The sequence below is a fragment of the Pleurodeles waltl genome, chromosome 4_2, assembly GCF_031143425.1.
Source record: "Pleurodeles waltl isolate 20211129_DDA chromosome 4_2, aPleWal1.hap1.20221129, whole genome shotgun sequence".
Taxonomy (NCBI): Eukaryota; Metazoa; Chordata; class Amphibia; order Caudata; family Salamandridae; genus Pleurodeles; species Pleurodeles waltl.
Window position 1 is genome coordinate 429,388,696 of NC_090443.1, and position 23,843 is coordinate 429,412,538.

Consider the following 23,843-nt stretch of genomic DNA (forward strand, 5'->3'; position numbering starts at 1 on the left):
TAAAAAAAAAAGAATGAAATAAGAAACATGCTTCTCAGTCTTGGCTGCAGACCTATGGAGTTCCAGTCAGAATGCGCACAACTTAGGACTACTTGACGTTTAGAAAAGGGTTAAAACCTGCCCACTCTAGCCTCCTATCAAACATCATAACACCAAGCCGGGTAAAACTGCTCACTACTAAAACAATGGTCATCCCAACGAGAACGCAACTACAGATCTCTCACTTCTTACATCAATTGAACAGTCATGAACGCTCACCACTTCCCACTATATATGAACAAACCCTCAAACAACCAGGCTCCATACACCAGCATATAAATAATAACTCTGTCATAAGCACATCAAACCACACAACACCATACACACTCAGAGCCTCTCTTCCTCATCACACACGCTATTCAATCAACTCTGTACAATCACCTTCCTTCATTCACATATTTATGCAACAAAACACCCAACATTTACACAGGCAGCAACCATCCAGTACCCGAGACCATACCCACCTCTCCCAATTTTTTAACCCACCCCCCATCCATTGAAAAGGCCCAGCTCCTCTATCTCCAGCCCTTCAGATAAGATACTCATGCATCCCGCTTCCTTCCTCGCTCCAGTACCTCCCTTCCACTCTTCTCCTAAACAGTATCTCCAAAACTCCCTTGTTCCAACTCTGCCCTAAACCCAAACTAGCCCCACTGGGCTTCTCCAGTTACCACACTTCCTCTCCAATCTCCATTCCCCAACCCATCTCCATTCCCCAACCCTATCGCCTCCAATTCCCTTCCCATTTTCTGTCTCTCCCTCGCTCACCCGTCAGAACCCACATTTTCTCCAATATATACATTTCGTACACACAGATTACCCGCTTCCCAGACTCCATTCCCTTTCATACCGACACCCACCCAAATTCCTCATCTAACTTGACTAAAAAACACACACACACACCTATCTCCCTCACCAGGCCTTTACACATTATAAGCCCTAACGCCTAACCTCTGTTATTAATCTTTCAATTGCTTTTACACTCTATCAAAGTCCTTCCCAATTGCTCACCCCACAACTCCCTTCACCTTCCATACATTTTCTCCATTTCTCACTCCCATCACAACAATGTCCCCTGCTCCACCACATCTCCCTCCACCATCTGTTTCCTACTTTACACGCTCACTTTCACTCCACGTTCCCACATTAACTCCCAGCATCTACTCCTCTTTTGGCACCATTTCTACCTCAACCTCCTCTTTTTTCCCCACCTCATCTCCTCATCCTTTCTCAACGTGCTTCAAATTTCTATCCCAAACCCCTCACATATCACCCCCTTGCATCATTTCCCCCTCGCGTAACACTCTTTCCGCTTGAAACATCTTCTCACCCTTTTCCATCACCCTGCCTCACCACTCGGTCCCATTCACATTTCCATTTATTCTTCTACAACCTCCCACACTCACTTCTTCCATTATCATTCCCCTGCACAAAGCTGTTTACTCCGCTGCCTCTCAGCCTTCATAGACCCTACTCTTATGGTCAACTACCTGCACCTCTACCACTCCCTTTGCATCATTTCAGCTTCTCATATCGTCATCTTCTTTCTGTATCCCCTCTGCCCAATACTCTTCACCCCAACCCTTTATCTCCTGCTGTCACCTCTTCCACTACTCTTTCTACTGCCCTCAAGCCATTTTATCATTGTCACTTAATCACCTTCCCTATGCCTTCACACTTACAAAATGGTACACCAAAATACCACCTAATTCCATACACCACTTCAAACTAACTAACATATACCCTCAACAGTAATTCTAGACATATTTATTCAGTTCCCTACCAACTAACGGAAAACCGACAACTCAGCCCTCACTAGAAAGGATGTAACTGTGGCGACTAGGACAGCAACTGAAAACATTTAAAGCCAGCTGTAAACTGGAACGCCCACAGCCACCCAAAGGCAGTAGATCGACCAAATCTACTATCAACTGAGAAGCTTAGGAAACCCACATGCTCCGGAATAGGCACCCTGGTTAACAAGATAGAAACACATATTCACGGAAAACAAGGAACATAGGGCAATGTAGCCCACCACAATAGCACTTCACAAAAAAAAAAAAAAAACAATCACAATTATGAAAAGTGTCCTGCTATTAGAATCAACGTAAACACTAGACAATGCAATCACTCACATCCCTAACAAACAATCCAAAAGCACTTACAAAGTAAAGTCATACACTGGATAGTTTGAGGTCTAGGAAGACCCAAGAAGACAAGAGGACACTGGAATTTAAACCACAGAGACAACCATATAAAACTCGACCATTATATGAGCTGGACTAGAAGGTTTCAATTATCCACCTCCTTCAGAAAACACCTGCAGTGAAAACCCTAAATTTTTTTCAGTGGACCTAATTTGTCCACAAAGCACCACTAGAGAGTATCTCCAGTGGGCAATGCCACAAGGCAGTGGCAGCTGGCTCATATGGAGTATAGGGTTCACCCTGCCAATCCTGAAGGTAAACTTTTAGGGTTATAAGTTCACTACTCTGCTGCAATAGCCATGTTGGTTTATTATTGGGATCACCTTGTGAGACTCAGGGACTTAGAGTGAGGAACAGGTAGCCCATTGTGTAGGTGCAGACGAAGGGCACACAGTTGTGAAACCTTGTTTCTAATCCCTGTACAAGACCAGTAACAAAATAAATACAACAGAATGGCAAGATGTAGTCACTTTTCAGGCACAGGACTCTAAAGCATGCCTATTTAATGGCAATTTTCCTTTCACTCCACCTTGCTAGAAGTAGGCGAGTGCAACTAGGTTCAACCAGATCTTTAATGAGGAGCAAAAAGGTGGTGGTCAAACGAACTGACGCATCACTCTCTCATTCAGGAAACAGAATCAGAGTCCATTGTCTGGCCTTTGGTAACAGGAATACAGTTCCGAGCTGGAAGCCGCGCGCATGTGCAATCCAATGTCACACAATACTTCTGCACAAGCCCTAGTTCGTTTGGTCCCATGTGCAATTCCCCCCGTGGTCTGAGCTGACTGAAAGAAATAGCCTTCTGAGTGCCATCTGATGATCAGAAAAGGGTGGATTGAGTTAAGTTGACTGGGCTGATCGGTGGTTGTGGGCTTTGTAGTTTAACATGAGAAACCATGAGAGGCTGTCAGTCTGAGCACAGGCCTAGAGCGACACAGCAGCACTTTTCCACTGGCTCACGCCTGGTGCGTGCTAACACCGTTTGCTAACAGTTCTCTGGAGGAGGAAATACCGAGGACTCTTGTCTGTTGGCGCCCTCGCCATGCACAGTTTTCTCATCAATAATTTGATTGCAAATGTGGCTTTGATAATATCATAGTTGCCCTAAAAGGGCCATCAATGATATAATATGTGGAGTATTTAGTAGTGCATGGTGACGGCGCGAGTTATAGTTACCTTAGGGTGCAAGGTATAGTTACTTGAAATAATTAACTATAACTGCTGAATTTCTATGGTTTTGTACGAGTAAATTCAGAACCTAACTATAACATTCCTGAACCTTTGTTTTTTTTTCAGTGAATTTCTATGGTTTTTTTTTAACGTAAAGTAATTTTAATTACTAAATGTTAATCCAACCACTGCCATGCATGGCGGTTTGCCGCAAGGCCTGGACTGCAGCCAGGCCCTTCTGCCAAGCCCTTATAACCACCCAACCGCGCATGGCTAAATGCCGTGCGCAGCAGGGGTTGGCCACACGGCCTGTCTCTGTCAGTGGATCTGAGAGTGGGTGTGTGAGTGGGTCTGTGAGTCTATGAGTGGGTGTATGAGTGGGCGCATTAGTGTGTGAGTGCATCTATGAATTAATGACAGTGTATGAATGAGTCTGTGAAAGCTTTTTTTTTTTTTATGTGCTTACAAATATTTGCGATTAATTGCAAATACTTCGCATCATAGGAAAAAAAAAAAAACATTTTAAACCCATATTTTGGCCCTCCAACACCCCAGGGTTCAGGGCAACTCCACCCTGACTCCTTATCACACTTTTCATTTCAATGATCAGCCCCCGGGACATTTCCCCGTTCCCTAAAATGGCAGCCACAACTTTCCAGTCAGGTTGTGGCCAACCAATCACAGCATTCCTGTTCGCACCCACATTTGTGAATACATCATGAAGAGTTTGCAACCTCAGATATACATATGTATTTACCCTTAATATCTCAAAAGCTACTGAACGGATTTACACCAGACACCCAAAGCACAATCTGCGTGCCGACAGCTAGCTTTCTGCAACATCTGGTGTAATTACGTCCAGTGGTTCAGGCTGTAGTCATGTTCAAAGGTCCTATGGGAATTAACTATGGAAACACAATTTTTTTGACCCCCTTTTTTCTCAGCCCCCGCTTGAGAGATCACCGGGGCACTTTTTTTTGGTAAATTTCGTGAAGATTCGGCGCCAAAGATATAGGCAAGTCAAAAAATGCTGTATCTATGGAAGCTTGATCCCAATTGTAACTACCTACTGGTGACCGCCGTTTTATATATATATATATATATATATATATATATATATATATATATATATATATATATATATAAAAATAAAATAAAACCTATTTATATTTGACAATGCATATAGCTCTCTGATTGCCAAGATCTATTGGCTTTGCCAATGCTTGTTATGATATGGTGTAAATCGATATAATATATAACCCAAAAACGCAAGCCGCTCCTTCCGGGACCAAGGACCCAAGAGGGGTGCTGTGTGTGCCGGCTGGTAAACTCCAACAGTCGGACGAAATGGTAACACACTCAGGAAATACTAGAAGGTGCAGTACGTAGTGTTCCATACAAAATCTCACAAAGCGTTTCGAATGACAGTCTTAATCACATGACTATGTCATTTGAAACGTGTTGTGAGGCTTTGTATTAAACACTACATACTGCATCTTCGACTGTGTTCTGAGTGTAGGTTACCATTTCATCAGGTACTTGGGAGATAGATAGACAGATACACAAATGCATACAGTTAACAAAAAAAAAGAAGCAAGGTATAAATGAAAAGATGAAAGAATTGGTATATACAAGTATTTATTCAAAAGTGTACGAGTGGTGTTTTGTTTTGTAAATGTTATAGACATGCACGGGTGTATCATATCGACATTTGTAGGGGAGGGTTGTGTTAAAAAAAAAAAAAAAAAAAAAAAAAAAAAAATCTATATATTTATATTTTTGCCTGAACATATATTTTTCTGTTTCTCCAGACCCACTGGATCCATTCATCCAAGGACACACCATCCATCCAAGCACCTAACCAAATCAACCATTCAAGAACTAACCGAGCCATACATCTATGCAGCACACAGTGTACTGGTGCATTTTTGTGCTGACAACTTAGTTGACTCACAGTGCAAATTGCCATTTTAAGGTCTATCTTGACAGCACAACTGTTACTAGGTCTTTGTGATCAACCTAAAAAAATGCTTTTTGGAGTACTACAGAGAGAGGCTTTGCTCCGCCCAAATGCTGGTGGACAGGAGTACATGTTTTGACTGGGCACAAGTTGTGTGCTTCCAGAGGACAAAGTACTTCCCTCCATGCTGCTGTGATTATTTTGTTTGTTTATCCACCTGCTTGAGCCGGTAGCAGTATGCTAACTAAAGAAGGTTCACTACCAAGTTTAATGGCCTTGAACTTTCAGGAGCATGCACATGGCACTCAAAGTGTTTTAGAAAACAAGATAATTTATGGTGAAAGATTTTCCTCTGGCAGCAGCAATTAACTTTAGAATTCAGACTGCAGCTGGTGTGTTGAGAGCAGTAAGATTCTTAGGGCTACAATAATCCACACGCATTTTTAAGTGTGCCTTAACAGCGCATCTGTCTCCCAATCCTATGCACCAGCAAAAATGAGCTTTCAGAGAGGTACTGAGAAGGGCTTGTGCTCCACCTGCATGTTGGATTCCCTGAGTGGGGTATCCGACTGGGTCAACATTGTGTGCTTCCACTAAAAAGAGAGCTTATATTGCCCTCTTTGCTTGCAACAAAGTTTATACTAAATACATCAGGACTGGGTTGGTTATGATCGCAACTCAATAATAAATACAGGCACGATGTGTTTATTATGAATTGTTACGAAAACTGCAATAGGCCTGATGTAGTTATGGTGAAAAATATATGTTCAAGTCAATAGGAACTTAATGACTGATAGTTATTACTCTGTACTAAAGCCTACAGATTTGTATTTTGTTACATGTAGTCTGATAGATTATTGTTGTAGATAAGGGTTTTGGTGTTGGTGACTTAAAAACTGTGGGTATAGAAGATGTACACTGTAACAATCCCTGTTAAACCCTTTAAGGAGAGATAGTATTCTGCTTTGCCAACAGTGCTTTTGTACAAGTTTGTAATTTTATGTATGCCTGATGCTTGCCTTGTGGGAAAGCTTACGTTCAGTAAAGTAGGCCTGACTTGGTTATAGTGACAAGCCAATGATAGCAACTATAGTCCTGAATGATGTGCAGGGAAAAGTAACTCCTGATGGCATAGGACTTGTCTGTTTATTATGAAAAGTTATGATGTAAGCAGTTGGCAATGCTTATTTGTTGCAAACATTATTTCTTAAAGCCAACAAGACTTTAGTAGGGGAGTGTTACTGCACTGTTACAATATGCAGACAGGGATATTTTTACATGTAACCTCAGATTACCATAGCAGGCACTCTCACAAACCCTGGGAGTAGAAGATTGTCACTGTGGTTATTGTTGTTAGGCCCTATTAAGAGGGAATGTATATTGTTTTGACAACTGTAGCTGCATACATGTTTATAATTGGGTACCTGTATCCATGATAGTTGCCATGTTATATGAACTTTAGTAAGCCTTTGTTGGTTATAGTTATGACAATTTACGTCAGATACCTTAGGAGTATTCGGTTTATAATGAAAAGTTATGACAAAGCAAGTATGCCTGACTCATTTATTATGAAAAGCATATGGGAAAGGTAATAGGCTATTAGGGGTGACTTGTTATTATACTGTGCTAAAGTTTGACAGACAGGTAAGTTATAGGAGTGTTTCAAATTCAAAAATGTATTTTGCATAATAAGTCAATGTCAGGAAAGTTATGCAAGATGCAAATCTGTCATTTAGCACTATATTCCAGCATGAACATGTCCTAGCATCAAGATTGTATGCGAAGACACATTTTGCCCTAAAACGTAGTGCGAGAAACAAGTTCCACAAACACCTGCTTTCATTCTGGTTGTTCGTATTGCTCTGCCACTTAATTTTGCCACAAAGGGGGAGGATTAGTTATGCATAGTGGCATAATGACCAAAATTCAGGCCCTTCGCGTAACACAATATTTCCAAAATTATGTAAATTAAGGCAGAATAATTTTAATTTCACCTGGTCTTAGTATTTTCTTTTACATGGACCCACACAGATTACTGTAGTAGGCAACGGTATGCATAGAGGCAGAAGATTTGTGCCATGGCAATACTTATTAGGCACCATTATAGTAGGGATGGTATACTGTATTGTAGTCAGAATTTTATTATGGTATACCTGATGGATACCTTGTGAGAAAGCTTTATGACCAACACAGTAAGTCTTAGAAGGTTATGGCGACAAGCCAATGATAAAGGTTAGAGGCCCAATTGTTTAGATAAAAAGATACAATAAGGGAATAACATGGGCAAATTGATGGTGAAAAGCATAAGGTAAAATCAGTAGCATTTATAGGTGGATTGTTATTACTCTGTATTAAAGCAGAGTAGTCAGTATTTTATTACATGAATTCTCACAGCTTACCTTTGTACTGAAGGATTTTGGTGTTGGTTAACCCCTCTAACAAACCCCAGAGATCGCAGATTTCCCCACTAATAATTCTTGCTCAGATTTCTTGGAAAGGCCTGACAGGATAAGCTGTTTGTCAATACCTAGTAATAACAAATATATATACATACATCCATATCTCTCTGTCACACACAGACACACACACACACCTTTGGGTCAGCATTCTTCTGCCACTGTTCTTGGTATCACTTACTTTCTGCTTCCATTCATGACAGTGTATTGCCTGGGGTAATGGCTCAGTCCACGACAGTCATTGTCTCTCTCGCTCTGTGAATGATGGTAGTTTCTAATCATATGTGCACATTCACTTGAGAATAAAAGACGTCTCAGTGTCAGGGTTACTTAGCCAGCCCTTCAGATTTCAGTTTTCTTCTCTTATAGTACCCTTTTATTTAGTTTTCCTCTTTTTTAGGTCTCGTCTGACACAGCGCAAGTGCTCTCACTTGCACAGATCGTTTAGTTATTTGAAAAAACTAAAAGGAGAGCTTTGGGCCTGCCCATTACTTACCATTGGTTGGCTTCATTGTCACTCTTATTTTCTTGCGCCTCATTGGTGAGGAGGTGCCAGCTTCAGTTTGTCCCTTTGCTGGAGCAGGGGCCAAGTACAGACTGATTTGTGTTATTGACTCATTTGTGTTATTCTGTGTTGCTTGTGCTGGGATTGTAGTACCTCTTTTAGGTTTCAGCTTGATTATGACTTGGTGAGAACTTTGCAGATGCAAATTAGTAGATATTGTAAAGCTGGTTTTGAAAATCATGCAAGCATGTAATAAATTACTTTACAACATAAAGTATTTTTCATTCTACAATGTCATCTCTGAGCCAAAAGCATGGAAACAAACATTTTTAAAACCTGTTTGAAGATGAAAAAAACATCCTCTAAATTATAAAACAGGTAATTCACAAACATACATTTTGGCCGCGTGTCGCTTTTACTGATTGTGAAGCTATAAACGTACGCCCTTTAAGACTGTTGCAAGACAGTATGTGATTTTAAGAATTAACATTTGCCACTGTGTTAGATTTGCTTATTTGTTGGTCACCTCTTTTATAATTTATACGATACTTTATTCATCATCAAACATGCAGTGTTTTCAAAACGTTTATGTTTTCTCCTTCCCTCTACCCAACCCTGATCTCTAAAATCACCCTTGCCTCCCTTTATCTCTACAAAACCATAAACTCTAACATCGCCCACACCTCCCTTTACCATTACCCCCTCCCAAATCCTAAATTCACCCTTGCCCTTGGTCAACCCATAAAATCACTATTTTGAAAAATAAAATAAAAAGTAAGCTATTCAAAAAAATAAAAACCTACCTGTGAAGCAAAGTAATGTATGGTAAAGATACAAATACTTACTTGCTTGGTACTTACCAACACAGTAAAGGTTCTGTGTGGCAAAGGCTGTTTCACCTCAGGCAGAACGCATCCCTGCTCTCTCCTTAAACACTCCAGTTCCTTCACATTAGCACTCCTAAGTGTTTTGAAGGTACTGACAGTTGTTTAGTGCCCATCTCTTCCCATCCCTAAACCTTAAATTCACCCATGCCTTCCTTTACCTCGACCCACCCCTGAACCCTAAAAATCGTCCTTACCTCCCTTCACCGCTGCACTCCCCTGAACCCTAAAATCATCCTAATCTCCCTTTACCCCCACCTAACCCGAACCCTAAATTCATGCTTACCTCCCTTTTTATCTCTACTAATCCCTAAACCCTAAAATCACTTTTTTAAAATAACATAAAACTACATTATTGAAAAAACACGTACCTGCGTAGTAAAGACAACGCATAGCTAAAAAACAATCACAAAGCCAATGGCGCCCATCATAAATGAGACCATTTGGAATTATTAATGTTGGTTTACTTAAATGGTCACTTGCTTGCCGCTTACTTCATCTGCAGTGCTGCCCATCCCATATGGCTACTTCCTCTGAACAAGGTGACCATTATGGAAAGCAGTCCATGGTTTATAACTGTTTTAACATTCCAAAATGATCAACTTGTTGGTTCTAAACGTAGCGCCATGTTTTAACTTTAAAATAATGATAGACTATGAACAATAACTCTATAAGGACACCCACTGCAATACCTAGTGTTATTATTACAAGCGTACAACATCAGTGTTTAGATAACAGCATGTTTTCTTCTTTCTACATTCATAGTTTTAACTTATCCAGCAGTGGCCGCTGCATAACTCAAGGGCAGGGGCGGAGAGCAGAGGGGTTTGGGACGGAGACAAGATAAAAATAAAAAAGCACTCACCTTGCCTCCAACCCTGCCGCCTAATGCCACCTCGTGCTCCTCTTCTTCTTGTGTCCCAGCATTCACTGCTGGGACACAGGCTCTCCAGCCATCCAGGCGCTGCTTTCATGCAAAACCTTGCATGAAAGCAGCACCGGGATTGCTCTGAGCGGCACTGACTGCCGCTCAGTCACAGCCCTGGGGTCTGTTCAGTTTCTCCAGTCTGGCTGTTAAACACAGCCGGGCTGGAGAAACCCAAGTGCGCATTTGTGTTTGGATGACCTCCGATGGCTGGCCAAACACACATGTGCACTTCGGTGCACTCTCCGCTCCCACCTCCCGTGGCCCAGCCAAACTCCTTCCTGCACTGCTGGCTGTGCCATAGAAAAGGCGCCGCCCCTGTACTTATCTTGCATATGTGGTTGATTGTCTGTGTTTTATTGCAGTTATATCAGAAGGTGAAGGAAAGCTAGATAGAAGGCTGAATGAATGCATGAATGCAAAGATGAGTGACTGCATGTATGATGCCACAAAAGGCACTTTCCTTCATATGCCAGACCTACTAGCATTGCCAATGCTTGATTAATTGCTCATGAGAGTCAACGCCGTTTGTCCAATTGTTGGGAGTTGTAAATGTTGAAGTAAAGTTGCAACAACATCGGCGCACGCTATGTGAACAGGAAACGTTTGTGTTGTTGATCCGCCCCATGTGGTTATGCAAATGATATAACCACAGCCTAGCTCGTGACAATGCACTTTTATTTGCAAGTCCCGAGGCTATCCAGCATTCCATCTTAATAATATTCTCAGATTGTCCTCAATCACGGAGACAGCTGATAGTTAGACCCTTCACCTCAGCCTGGCTGGGCATACAGATTCCTAGCTACCAGCCACAAGCTCCAGTAAGGAGGAGTGACGCACAACAAGGGGGTTGGGCAGAAGGCAGGTTCCGCATGCTCTCAATGCAGCGCCCCAAACATCTCCACTTCGGATGTTTTGGAAACAGAAATAAAAATGTCATATTCAGAACCGTACGACCGGTCATAGGTCGCCAGGCAAGCACCAATATGCACTGGCAGCTAACGTTCTTTGTTTCTGACATTAGGCTTGAAAAGACAAAAGGTCAGTGTTTTGTTTAGCTCTTGATATCACAACATAGTTACTTCGCAGCGCTGCAAATGACTGGTCACTGAACGCAATGGTATGGGCCTTATAAAGATGAAAGGCAGGGCAGACCCTTTCCAAGTGGTTATAACTCAGCAGTCCTAAACATATTGTTACACATTAGCCACTTGCAAGGGGCATACTGCTCTAGCGATCTAAATTCGCTTTTTTTCGGTGCGCTGACAGACGTTTCACTCTACATGGAAGTACTTAAATTAGATGTGTACCCAAAGCAGCATATAGGGGTGCTAGACGAGACGACAATCTCCCCTCTCCCTTTAGTCCCGAAAGAGCCGTTAGTTCCCCCTTTGTGGCGTTCCCTCACCTTGCTGTGTTAAGAATCACACTGGTTTATAGCTCAACTCTATAAGAAGCTGTTGGTCTTCCCATGCGTCCCGGTCTATATGTGGAGGCAGAGATTGCGTCATCATGTATGTGCCCAAAAAGCTGCCGATAGCAACTCCATGGACTAGGAGGCCCGTCACTATAGGACAGCTCCAGTGCACCACTCGGCCGACCACTGCCTGGAGCCGCCCACCTCAGCTGATAGTCTGTTCACAAATGGACCAGAAACTAAAGGGCTGTGCACAGACAGCACGGAGACTGAAAAATAAATTCAAACAGAACAGAACCAGTCCACTTTCATGCCACTGCATCATTACTTTTTGATACAACATCCGTTTTAGGAGTAAGAAATACATGTCATGGTGTTGTACCTGCCAGACAACTTCCAGCACACGCAGTGTTGGGCTTTCTAGACGAATTTAGCAGTGCCCAAGAATAGAGCTTGGTGGGACTGGGTACAATGGTGGCAAAAGGAGACATTGCAGGTAAATGAAATTCCCTGGATCCTCCCATTGGCAGAATGGCAACCAAGAGGAACCCATCTACAGGACCAGGGGATGCCCCCAGAAACACCCCAGGATTTGGGGGAAATTGTGGACTAATCACCGGTTGGACTTTATGTAACAGAGTGTATGAAGGTGTGAATAGTGCCAATATGGATTAAGATTAACGCTGGAAATTACTGTTTCGTTTTTATACATAAACATCAAGAAAGTTGATTAGTAAAACATTTTGGCAGGGAAGCGTCAGAGAAATCAAAATGCCCAGTTATGAATCTCAGGTGGGGAGGGTGGCTCCTCTTCTCTTTAATTGAAGAGTCCCTTCCCTGCTTTCCACCACTTCCTTTAATTAGAGGCCTTCTCGAATTGCTTTTCAAGTTTCAGAAAATTCTGGTAGTTTCTTTCTAGAAGGAGTGGCAGGGACTATTAGCATGCCTTTGAGCACTTGAGAGCTCAGAGTGGTTAAAAATCCCTTAATGCCTGATCATAAAACTGGTGTAAAATAATCCCCCCTCCCCCCCCCCCCCCCCCCCCGGTAAACATGCTTCGTTCTTGTCAGATGTTTCTGACACATTCAATTTTACAAGAGTAGTTCAGGTGTATAGATCATCAGGTAAGCGGAGGAGCCATAATGGTAAAAGAAACTGTGAATGTTTACGGCAAGACAAAAAGACATCGGGATGAAGATATGTTTGGGAGCCGTCCTTGGTTCACAATATAGAGTATAGAGATCATTTTTTTGTTTAGATTAGTTTAAATGTCGGCCTACGAATGATTCAGTGCACAGCTCATGTTATTCTTTCTGCGTGAAGACACAGCTCTGCCACTGTACCCAAGCGGTGGCCCACATTCCCACTGTAGTACTGAACCAAGAAGTACTCTGCCACTGGAAACCGCTTTACGGCACAATAGTCTGCATTATTGTACTAGTACTTCTAGAACCAACCACACACCCTTTAACATCACTGCCATGCCCTGCACCCCTTCCCCTTTACTGTTCCACCTCACTTAACCATGGAAAACACTGCCAGTGTCCCTCGTTCAGCTGCAACACTCCCTGCTGTTGCAGTTTGGAGACATGCAGCTCTGCTACTGCATCTGAACCACAAGCTGCAGTATCCTGCACTACTGAGTACGGAGAACCCCACACGGCTTTGCAGACTCAACTCACATGTGCCCAGCAGGCCTGCACCTTCCCTTGTTTTTCTAGTATAGAACGGGGTAACTTGCAAAATTCCTGTGGAGACCAAGAAATGCTTGGTGCTCGATTAAAGTGCTGAAATATTTCAGGCATGCCACGAGCAGAAGGATATTTAGCAATTTCATGTAAAATGTGTGTTAGAAAATGCACCATTTGACCCCATGAGAAACCCACCACCCTCAATATTACTCCTGAGCAACTAATGCTTCTTGGATTTGCTACCTGCAATTTTGGAAAGGTGTTACACCCATCTTCCAAAAGATCACCCATCGCAATTGCTGCAAGGGCAAACACTATTGCAAGGCCTGCATTACATATTACAGGACCCAATTACTACCTGCAGAACATATGGAGTTTTTGCAGGACACTTTGCCCCTTGCGTAGTGCATGCTGGTCACTTTAGGGCCCAGTGCCCCTTGACACTGTGCATGCAAGGCAAGTATTACGTGACTCTTTTAGGTGTGCTGCACACTTTAAGAGCTGCTTCTCATACTGTAGTATATAACAGAGAGCGCCTGGGACGACATCACATGCAGCACTACATCGGAGAGACCAAGCCAGACAATGTCACATGCCGCAGTGCACGCAGTGCTTAATTTGTAAATAAAAATGTGTCGGTGTCCAAAGCCTTCATCTTAAACACACGGCTGCTGCAATTAAATGTGGGAACAGGGGATACTGAGACAGCATAACCCTGAAGCAATCTCAGGCCCCTTCAATCCATACAAAGCCCACCCCTGTCCCTTCAGCTCACTCCAGCAGCTTTCTACTTTCTCCCTTTGTGAGGCTTGTTCGTTTTTCCCTTCCTCCGTCTTTCCCATATGTGTCTTTTGCTCGAGGCAAATGCTTGAGGCAGAAAATAAGTACCGGCCCGCAAAAATAAGTGCCGGTGCTCAGCATCGGAAACAATAAGCAGAAATTAAGCACTGAGTGCACGTCTCTTGTTACACCTCGTGAAAGTAAATATAGGACCATATCTTACTTGCCACAACGTATTTTCATGGTCTACTGAAAACCGTTGCACACCAACCAAGGACTGGAAAGGACAATGTCACCAACACAATGCAATCTCGGTATTGCAGCGCCCCACACCACCTACTTCAAAGCCCTGTGGATCTTGCAGCTTCCAATGTCAACAACTGTAGTGCGTGTAGGAAAGCGGCATTCAAGATCAGAGCTAGGTCTGTCACATTTTTGGGTGTCAATTACAAGGACGGAGTGGGGGGGTGAAGAAAGTAGGAGGATGTTTCCATTTCAAAGCTAGAATGTTTTACCTGGACACGGGCTGCCTGTGGTCTAAAGAGTTAAGGGCAGTCACTTTTTGTCCAGGGCAATGAAAGCTTTGGGCTCACGCACTCTCAAAATCCTACAGCGCATGCGCAAACATGCGCTTGTACTTTGGCCGTTGATTACGCACTTGCACTTGCGGCTACTCACCTCGTAGTGCTTCATCTCTACCGACACTGCCGCGCGGAAACTACGTCACGACCGAATCCGTTGCAACTGCCCTCGAGTACACTATTAACAGATGCGGAATACTGTGCAGAGAGGAAGGGCGAAAAGCTACCTGCAGCCAAAGCCACGAACCAAGAACGATGGGAGGGGCTCATCACAATTAACCAATCAGGGTGATGCGGCAAGCTTCCCCATGGAAACCAGGCCTTCCGATGCCTACTTTACCAATCAGAAATGTCCTTTTAGTGAAAGACGGGTGAATAAACCAATAATAATAAACATGGTAGGAAGTACAATGTAGCCAATGAAATGAATAGAAGTCAAAATGAGCAGTGACAGCTCTTGCTCCAATCGGAGTGCAGCCCTCGATTCCAGCCCTTCGTTGTCCTCCAATGAGAAGATGATTGTATTCTCCTCCCTTGCACCTGTCTAGTTATTTGGAGACTGCCTGACTCTTCAGAATACTTTCTTATTTTGAGGCTGGGAGAGGGAAGGGGAGGAGTTTATCCTCCCTGGCTGTGACCTCAATGCCTTCCAGGTGGCCGTGTAATTCGCGTAATCTTGCCTGCCGGGATCTGTGGCCTGGCTTTTGAGAGCACTCTTTTTATGTTACTAGTTGCCATTTGAATGCTGGGAGTTGTAGTCCTCTGTAGTTCCCTGACCTTGGGGTGGCTCGGCTGCTTCAATTGATGATATGGCAGGACCAGAAGCTGATTATGTTTCACTTTCATTACTGAAATCTCACAGCAGCCAGTCAAATATGAATATATAAACAAACGTTACAACAGGTGACCTCAATAGCTAATTCTATGTCAGGACCGGAGGCTTTGGATTATGCTTTTCTCTCTCTTTACTGCAAAACTCAGCAGCCAATGAAATTCAACAAAACAAAAGAACTAAATTTCCCATAAACTCAGTAGTTCATGTCCACCAATCACAAGTAACCTGTCCATATAACTGGCTCTCGCAGCATAGTCCTTCCTCTTTCTTTGCTGCTGCACCCAAGAGATAAGTACATTCTGTATTCACTGTGTGTGTTATTTTATATAAATAGCTCTAGTATTTGGTTAGCACAGCGTGGAGCGGAAGCAGGCTTTACGCGCGTCGCAGTGCCTGCCCAGCGCGATGCGCCTTTATTTTATTCTATTTTGTTACCGTTCCCACAGGACAAAAAGCTCGGCTTTTGCCAGTGGGCATGGTTGCGCTCAGGCTTGGGAGTCGCTCCGACTCCTAGACCGCGACGCTCGTGAAGAGGACAAATCCTCTTTTCACGTTTAGGCTCGCGCATGCGCCCTCCTTGTTCGACCCTTAGCGAGGTGAACAAGGTGTGCACGGCTCGCCAGGAGGCTCAGGAGAGGCTATTTTTAGCTCTCTTTCCTCCATGAATATTATTCGAGCCCCAGAATGCCCGACGGGGTGAATTTAACGTTGTTGGCTCTGCCGAGGTGTACAAAGCAGGAGCTCCCTCCACACTTAACCTTTGCTGTGCCATTAATAATTTAGTTACCCATAACTTTTAATCAAGTTTCCTTCTGGGAATTATTCTTCCCCCGTGATCTCCTTCATTTCCTCTGTTGCCATGGTGTACTACGCCGGAGAGGATGATTTCTATCAGGATCAACCTGAATTTGCAGATGACCATATGGAGGAAAGACTAGTGGAAGCCCTGGGCTACCATGTCCAGGACTCCGTAAATCAGGCTCTTATTAATGCGCTAAAACCCTTTGCTCAGACCTTGAGACGATTTGGGCAGCGTGAATTGAGGGGTCGTCCTCTAATAGAGGCTGGTTCGCAAGCCGACCAACTACCTGATCTGGCTTTGTCCCATGGAGCCTTAAAAAGACCATTGTCGTCAGCAGACATACTAGCGAATATTGCCGCCTCGGTGATGCAAGATCACCGCTATGATGTTTATTCGTCACTAGACACGTCAGAAGGCAGCAGAGAAACATCTGCTAGACCAGACAGCCTTTCTTCCTTTGCTCAGTCCTCCGCTTCAGACCAAGATCAAGAAGACCCCAAACCATCGGGGAAGCGCAAACGCAAATCCCATAACACGCAAAAGCGTAGTTCTTCCTATTGCAACCTTTCCTTTGATCCTGAAAGTATAATCCACCCCAGGTCCACGGAATGGCTTCCATGTGAGGAGGTTGCTCAATATGTACAGGATCATATTCGCAAAGGGTTTGACCGTGAGGTTAGGAACACCCTACGTTCGGAATGCCCCCATCCTTCGCTCCAAGGCAAGGTAACGGAGACTCCAGATCTTGATCCAAATATCGCAACTTTTATGCAAAAAAGTTCAAAAGATCCTAAGAAGGGTCTGCATCGTGCCTGGAAGAATTGTCAGGACAGGCTTCTTGATATTTCTGGTCCCATCACAAAAATCCTTGAATTGGCTGTCCAACCCAAGGAGTCTGAATCTTCTGTGGACCCTCAGACAATTTTAGAGTGGGCTCAACAAGCTATCTGTCTATTGGGAAATGCAAACTGCGCCATGTCTACGGAGCGCAGACGCTCCTTCCTCATGAGAATTGATCCAAAGTTGGCAGATTTGGCCCCCAACGACGCAGGCCAAGCAGCGAATGGCTTACTTTTCAGTGACAAATTTGTGAAAGATCTGGGGAAGTATGTTGCCACCTTTTCCGCCTTGGATAAAGCTCAATCCTCCATGAGGAAAATGTTTAATAGAGGCCTTTTTGCCAGGGCCGGACGTTTTAGAGGCCGAGCGCCGGGCTGTGGCTTCAATCAGGCCTCAGGCAGTTACAACCAACAAGGATACTATTCTAGATCAGGATTCTATCCCTCCCGAGCCAACAGAGGCAGAGGCCGCGGTTACCGGAATAGAGGTCGGCGCCAACTCTGTCGAAGGGCCCTCCACAGGTGAGAATTATTCCCTTTTCAGAGGTTTTCTTGGGAGGGAGATTGAAAGATCATTTAAGAGCATGGGAACGGATATCTCAAGATCCGTGGATTCTTCAGACTGTCCAAGGTTACAAGATAGAATTTTATGCCCCACCTCATCAGACGAACTTTCCTTGTCCCCTCGTTTTTTCCCAAACAGACGGTCATTTCATAGATGTCGAGATTGCCCGATTAATCCAAAAACGTGCCATTTGCCGTTCCGAGGCATTCCCAAAAGGGTTTGTAAGTTAGAACTTTCTGGTTCAGAAAAAAGGAGGTGGCTCCCGGTTAGTCCTCAACCTGAGGGAATTCAATTCCTGGGTGGTATACCGACATTTCAAAATGGAAGGCATCCAACTTTTAAGAGACCTTCTGTTAGAGGGGGATTTTCTGGTACGGTTAGACCTAAATGACGCCTATCTTTCGGTTCCCATCTTCGAGCCTCACAGACGGTTCCTCCAATTCCATTGGCGGGAGACTTGGTACAAATTCTCCGTCCTTCCCTTTGGTCTTTCATCCGCCCCTTGGTGTTTTACCAAACTGTTAAGACCAGTAGTTCAACTACTCAGAGAAAGGGGCGTCCGTCTCATTATTTATTTAGACGATATTCTGATCATGGCTAAGTCAGAGGAGTCAGTCCTCCTACACCTTGCATGGACAGTCCAACTCCTGCAAGATCTAGGACTTCTTATCAACGTAGACAAATCAGTGTTAACTCCGTCCATGGTTGTAGAATTCTTAGGGTTTCAGGTAGACTCTGTCAAAGCACAATTGTATTTACCTCTTGTGAAGAGGAAATCCATCAAGAAAGAATTGAAGAGAGCCCTTGCCTCTCAGACTATATAATTGAAGACCCTAGCATGCCTTGTGGGTCTCTTAGCTTCTTCAATACAGGCAATCTTCCCAGGGCCTCTCCATTATCAAGCCTTACAACGCTTGAAGATTCTTCACCTCCCCAAAGGCCTTTCGTGTGCAGAACAGATTGTTCTGTTGGACGAGGCCAAGTCAGAAATCAATTGGTGGCTAGAACACATGGATGCTTGGAAAGGCAGAGTAATCTTTGCTTCGAGTCCAGAAATGATTATCAAATCGGATGCCAGCCGGTGGGGCTGGGGAGCCCGCTGCAGCTCTGTTCAGATGGGAGGGTCGTTGGTCCCAGGACGAATTATCTGTCCACATCAATTGCCTAGAACTGCTAGCGGGAGCTTTTGCTATTCGATCCCTGTCTCCACAGCAGGGGAAGTGTTGTATTCTTCTCCGGATGGACAACATTTCAGCAGTTCAATACATCAACCGTCTGGGCGCGACCAGGTCCCGGGTACCAGTAGAGATTGCGAAGGAGTTTTGGCAATTTTGTCTTCTCCATCACATATCGGTGACAGCAGAATATATTCCGGGACGAGCCAATCTCATTGCGGACTGGAATTCTCGATTCCTCAGGGATGGCAGCGATTGGAGGCTGGATCCTCTGGTATTCAACAAGTTGAACTCTCTTTGGGGTCCTTGTGGGATAGATCTTTTTGCCTCCAGACTCAACACTCAACTGACATGTTTCTTCAGTTGGAGACTGGACCCGTTGGCGGCCGGGACGGATGAGTTTCTCCAGTCTTGGGAGTCAGGGATGCTTTATGCGTTTCCCCTATTCATCATGATTCAGAGAGTACTCTCTCAGGTGAGGAGACAGAAGGCAGAATTGATTTTAGTGACGCCCATCTGGAAGGCTCAACCTTGGTTCCCTTTGGCAATGTTGATGTCTTACGCTCCCCCTGTAGTGATCCCGCAGGAGCCTCGACTATTGTTAGATCCGGTGGGATCTCCCCATCAACTGATTTGGAGGGAACAATTAAGCCTCATGGCCTGGAGAATTTCCGGAGACGCTGACAGGTGCCGGGAGTTTCGGACAACGCAATGTTCTTCTTGTCACAATCTTGGGCTCCTTCCTCTCACAAACGATATCAATCCGCCTGGAAAAGATGGGTGGATTGGTGCAATGAACAAGATATTGATCCCGTGGGGTCCTCCATTGTTATGATCGTCAATTTTCAGTCAGAACTAGCGTCGCAGGGCCTAGCTTATAGAACCATTAACAATTTCAGATCGGCGATTTCAGCGGGTCATCCCCATATGGAAGGTAAACCGTCTGGGGAACACCCGTTAGTGTGTAAACTGTTGCGGGGGATTCGCATGGTGGCCCCTCCTCAACCCAAATACTCTTCCCTGTGGGACGTAGATATTGTTTTAAAATGTTTGAAGTCATGGCCATGTAACGAGGACCTTTCACGCAAGCAACTTTCAGCGAAGTTGACTATTTTGCTATGTTTATTATCATGTCGCAGTGTCTGTTGTGCGAGCTCTGGATTTGGCAGGTAGAGTATTTACTACTTCGGGAGTCTCATTTACTATTTCTAATCGTGCTAAAACTTTTTCTAGAAGTGTTTCATATCCAGCTTTTCCTCATTACCAAAAGCTCTGTATTGTAAAATGTTTAAAAGCTTATGAGGAACGTACTAGAGAAGTATGCCAAAATTTTCAGGGTCAGTTGTTGATTTCATTACAAAAACTTTTTGGTCCTGTTTCAGCAGTGACATTAGCACGTTGAGTCCGTTGGATCCTGCATGAAGCTGGAATTGATGTTTCTCAATTTGGGGCACATTCTATCAGGGGAGCGATGGCATCTAAGTCATTCTCGAATGGTTATCGTTTAGAGGACATTATGAGAGCGGCAGATTGGTCATCGGACTCTACATTTAAGGTATTTTATCATAAACCAATTGTTGATGTGGTGTCAAATGTTGTGAATCAGCTTTGAACTAGCATAATCCGAAGCCTCCGGTCCTGACATAGAATAAAAAAAATTCTAGCTATCGCGTCAAGAATTTTCAATTCTATTAAGGACACGGAGGCAAGGATTATCCCTCCTATGGATAAAATATCTTTTATATTTCTTGTCTGGTGAATAAAAAGTTTATTGTAATACTGTGACTTTACAATTTTGACATTCCCACCCTAATGATGTAGACGAGAGATTAGATTCCATGAATATTATTATGGCTTATTCCTTTTTTCCTAGGTTCGGAAATCAAGGGTGTCTGATCAAGTTCGGATCTTCCTATTTTGGTTCAGTTGACGTCGTAGAAGCCTGAGATGGCGGTGTTCTATCGTCAAGACGCTGGGTTATTCCAGGAGAGACGTTGGATACAGGTTCAAGAGCGTCCAGTTCGGTTTCTTGTAATCCTATGGTTTTATTACAAAGAAAGAGGAAGGGCTATGCTGCGAGAGCCAGTTATATGGACAGGTTACCTGTGATTGGTGGACACGAACTACTGAGTTTATGGGAAATGTAGTTCTTTTGTTTTGTTGAATTTCATTTGCTGCTGAGTTTTGCAGTAAAGAGAAAGAAAAGCATAATCCTCGCCTCCATGTCCTTAATAGAATTGAAAATTCTTGACGCGATAGCTAGAATTTTTTTTATTGTGATGTTCATGAAATAATTTATTTATGTATCATCCTCTCATTGCCCGCAGTAGTCAAAGATACATGCTTCTTGATTTTATATATATATATATATATATATATATATATATATATATATATAAAATCAAGAAGCATAAAACCTAGTGGCAAGCGCCACTAGGTAGTTATAGTTGCAACCATGTTTCCATAGCAAGCATTTTTTGACTTGCCTGTATCTTTGGCGCCGTTTGACGAATCTTCACAACATTCTCCAAAAAAAGTGCCCTGGTGATTCTTGTTGCGCACAGAAAGTTTCAGGGTGATTCGTCAAGTGGGGACAGATGAAAAGGGGGGGGCGGGGTGAAAAAAGTTGTGTTTCCCATGTGAATTTCCATCTGAACTTTAGACACGTCTACAGCCTGAACCGCTGGACGGAATCGCACCAAATTTGGCAGAAGGGTAGCTTTTGATACGCAGATTGGGCTTTCACTTATTTTGGTATAAATCCATTCAGTAGTTTTTGAGAAATTAATGGGAAAACAAATTTGGATATCTTTGGCTGCCACACCTTCATAATTAATTCTGCTAATATTTAGCGAATATTAATGAATTCTGGATTTTGCATGCAAAAAGAAGCGTTGTAATTGGCTGACCGCAACCTGACTAGAAAGTTGCGGCCGCCATTTTATTTCACAGGATAAGGTCAATGGGTGGTGAAAATACTAATTGAAAGTGGCATATGGGTTCAGGATGAAGGTACCTTGACCCCAGGAGAGTGATGTTTGTGAATTGTAGGGCAAATTATGGGTTTAAAATAATTTTGCATCACATTTCACAATATTTGCAAAATCATGAATTATTTGCAAAATGTTCGCAAATGTGAAAACATTTGAAAGAAAAAACACAGGCTCATTTATACACTAATTCATTCACTCATACATGCACTCAGAGACTCACACACCCACTTTCAGACCCACTCAAACACTCACACATCCACTGACCGAGACAGGCCTTGTGGCCAACCTGTGCTGCGCATTGCCAAAGGACGTGCATGGCTCGGGGTTGGGTGGTTATAAGGGCTTTGCTGCAAGCCACCAACCCCAGGCCTGGCACCATATTAAAGGAGGAGTTGGGGTAGTATGCAGCTCCTTTTCCTGGGTCAATTTCTGCCCCGAGGACCCCAGTTCCTGGGGCCTGGCTATATAAACAAAGTAGGAGGGGGCCACGTACCCACATCCTTGGGCCGATTCCAGCCCCAGGGCCCCCATCTCCCAGGGCCCAGCCAAATATGCAAAGGGTGAGGGGGGCCACTTGGACCCCCCACCCTGGGCTCTTTCAGCCCCAGGGACCCAATCTCCCGGGGCCCAGCCAACAAAGACCAAAGGAACCAACCACACAATCATTGGGAGAAATGGGGGGAGCCCCAAGGGCCCCCCAGTCCCAGCTGGTTTTCTGCTTCCAACGGGAGCAGGCACTGCTCTGCATGCAAGGAGCAGTTAATAATGCTGCTCAGTGCTTAATTTGTAAATAAAAAGGTGCTGGTACCCAAAGCCCTCCTCTTAAACACGCGGCTGCTGCAATTAAATGTGGGGACACGGAATACTGAGGCGGCGTAATCCTGAAGCCATCTCAGGCCTCTTCAATCCATATAAAGCCACTCCCTGCCCCTTCAGCTCACTCTTGCAGCTTTCTGCTTTCTCCCTTTATGACGCTTTTTTGTTTTTCTCTTCCTCCGCCTTTCCCATATGTGTCATTTGCTCCCAGAAAATGCTTGAGGCAGAAGAATAAGCCCGGCCCTGAAAATAACCGGAAACAACAAGCACAGATTAAGCACTGATGTTGCTCCCTGCAAGTGGGAGCAATCTTTTTATCTGTTTTTCCTACCCACTTCGCTGCGGGCAGGGAAACTGATGAAAAGTTGATTCCCAGAAGGCGGGAGAATTTTTCATGCTCTAGTCTGCTGGGAGCAGACTTAGTATTTGCTCCTGCTTGGCAGGAGGTTTGAAATTGCTCCCCCCAAGTGAGGGCGAACACAGGTTTTTCTGCCTGAGCTAGTGCGGGAAGGGGGTGGGAACCCTGGGACATAGCCTGAGCTGGTCCTGGGGGATGGGGTCCACAGGGTCATTATTGGCTCAACGGGGGGGGCACGTGGCCCCCCTCCCCTTTGCATAGATGGGCTGGCCCCATGGATGGGGTCCTCGGGCTGAAATCAGCCCTGGGATGGGGGCAGCACAGCCCCCCTCCCAGTTTGGATATTTGTCCATGCCTCAAGGGATGGGGTCTCCGTGGAACAGGTTTGGTAGGCTTCCCTAGGTGCCGGCTGAGCTAGAAGCCAAAATCCACTGGTAGGTACTTTGCAAAAAACACCTCTGTTTTCTAAGAGAAAATGTGATGTGTCCACTTTGTGTTTTGGGGCATTTCCTGTCAAGGGCACTAGGCCTACCCACACAAGTGAGGTACCATTTTTATCGGGAGATTTGGGGGAACGCTGAGTGGAAGCAAATTTGTGGCTCCTCTCCGATTACAGAACTTTCTGTCACCGAAATGTGAGGATAAAGTGTTTTTTTAGCCAAGTTTTGAGGTTTGCAAAGGATTCTGGGTAAAAGAACCTGGTGAGAGCCCCACAAGTCACCCCGTCTTGGATTCCCCTAGGTCTCTAGTTTTAAAAAATGCACAGGTTTGGTAGGTTTCCCTAAGTGCTGGCTGAGCTAGAGGCCAAAATCCACTGGTAGGCACTTTGCAAAAAACACCTCTGT

General features: G+C 44.2%; 1 protein-coding gene and 1 long non-coding RNA gene across 2 annotated transcripts in view; one reads left to right on the forward strand and one right to left on the reverse strand.

The window, feature by feature from the left end:
* The window catches only part of LOC138292860 (uncharacterized), a 38,989-nt gene extending 30,378 nt beyond the window's left edge, over positions 1–8,611 (forward strand). Inside the window, exon 3 of the long non-coding RNA XR_011202828.1 lies at positions 5,228–8,611. This is a non-coding gene — a long non-coding RNA (uncharacterized lncRNA). The remainder of the gene's footprint in view (positions 1–5,227) is intronic.
* TECR (trans-2,3-enoyl-CoA reductase) overlaps positions 1–14,900 on the reverse strand; it is a 168,321-nt gene extending 153,421 nt beyond the window's left edge. The window contains exon 1 of the mRNA XM_069231698.1: positions 14,713–14,900. Within this exon, the coding sequence (XP_069087799.1) occupies positions 14,713–14,727 (15 nt within the window). The 5' untranslated portion in view covers positions 14,728–14,900. The remainder of the gene's footprint in view (positions 1–14,712) is intronic.
* Positions 14,901–23,843: the final 8,943 nt, after the last annotated feature.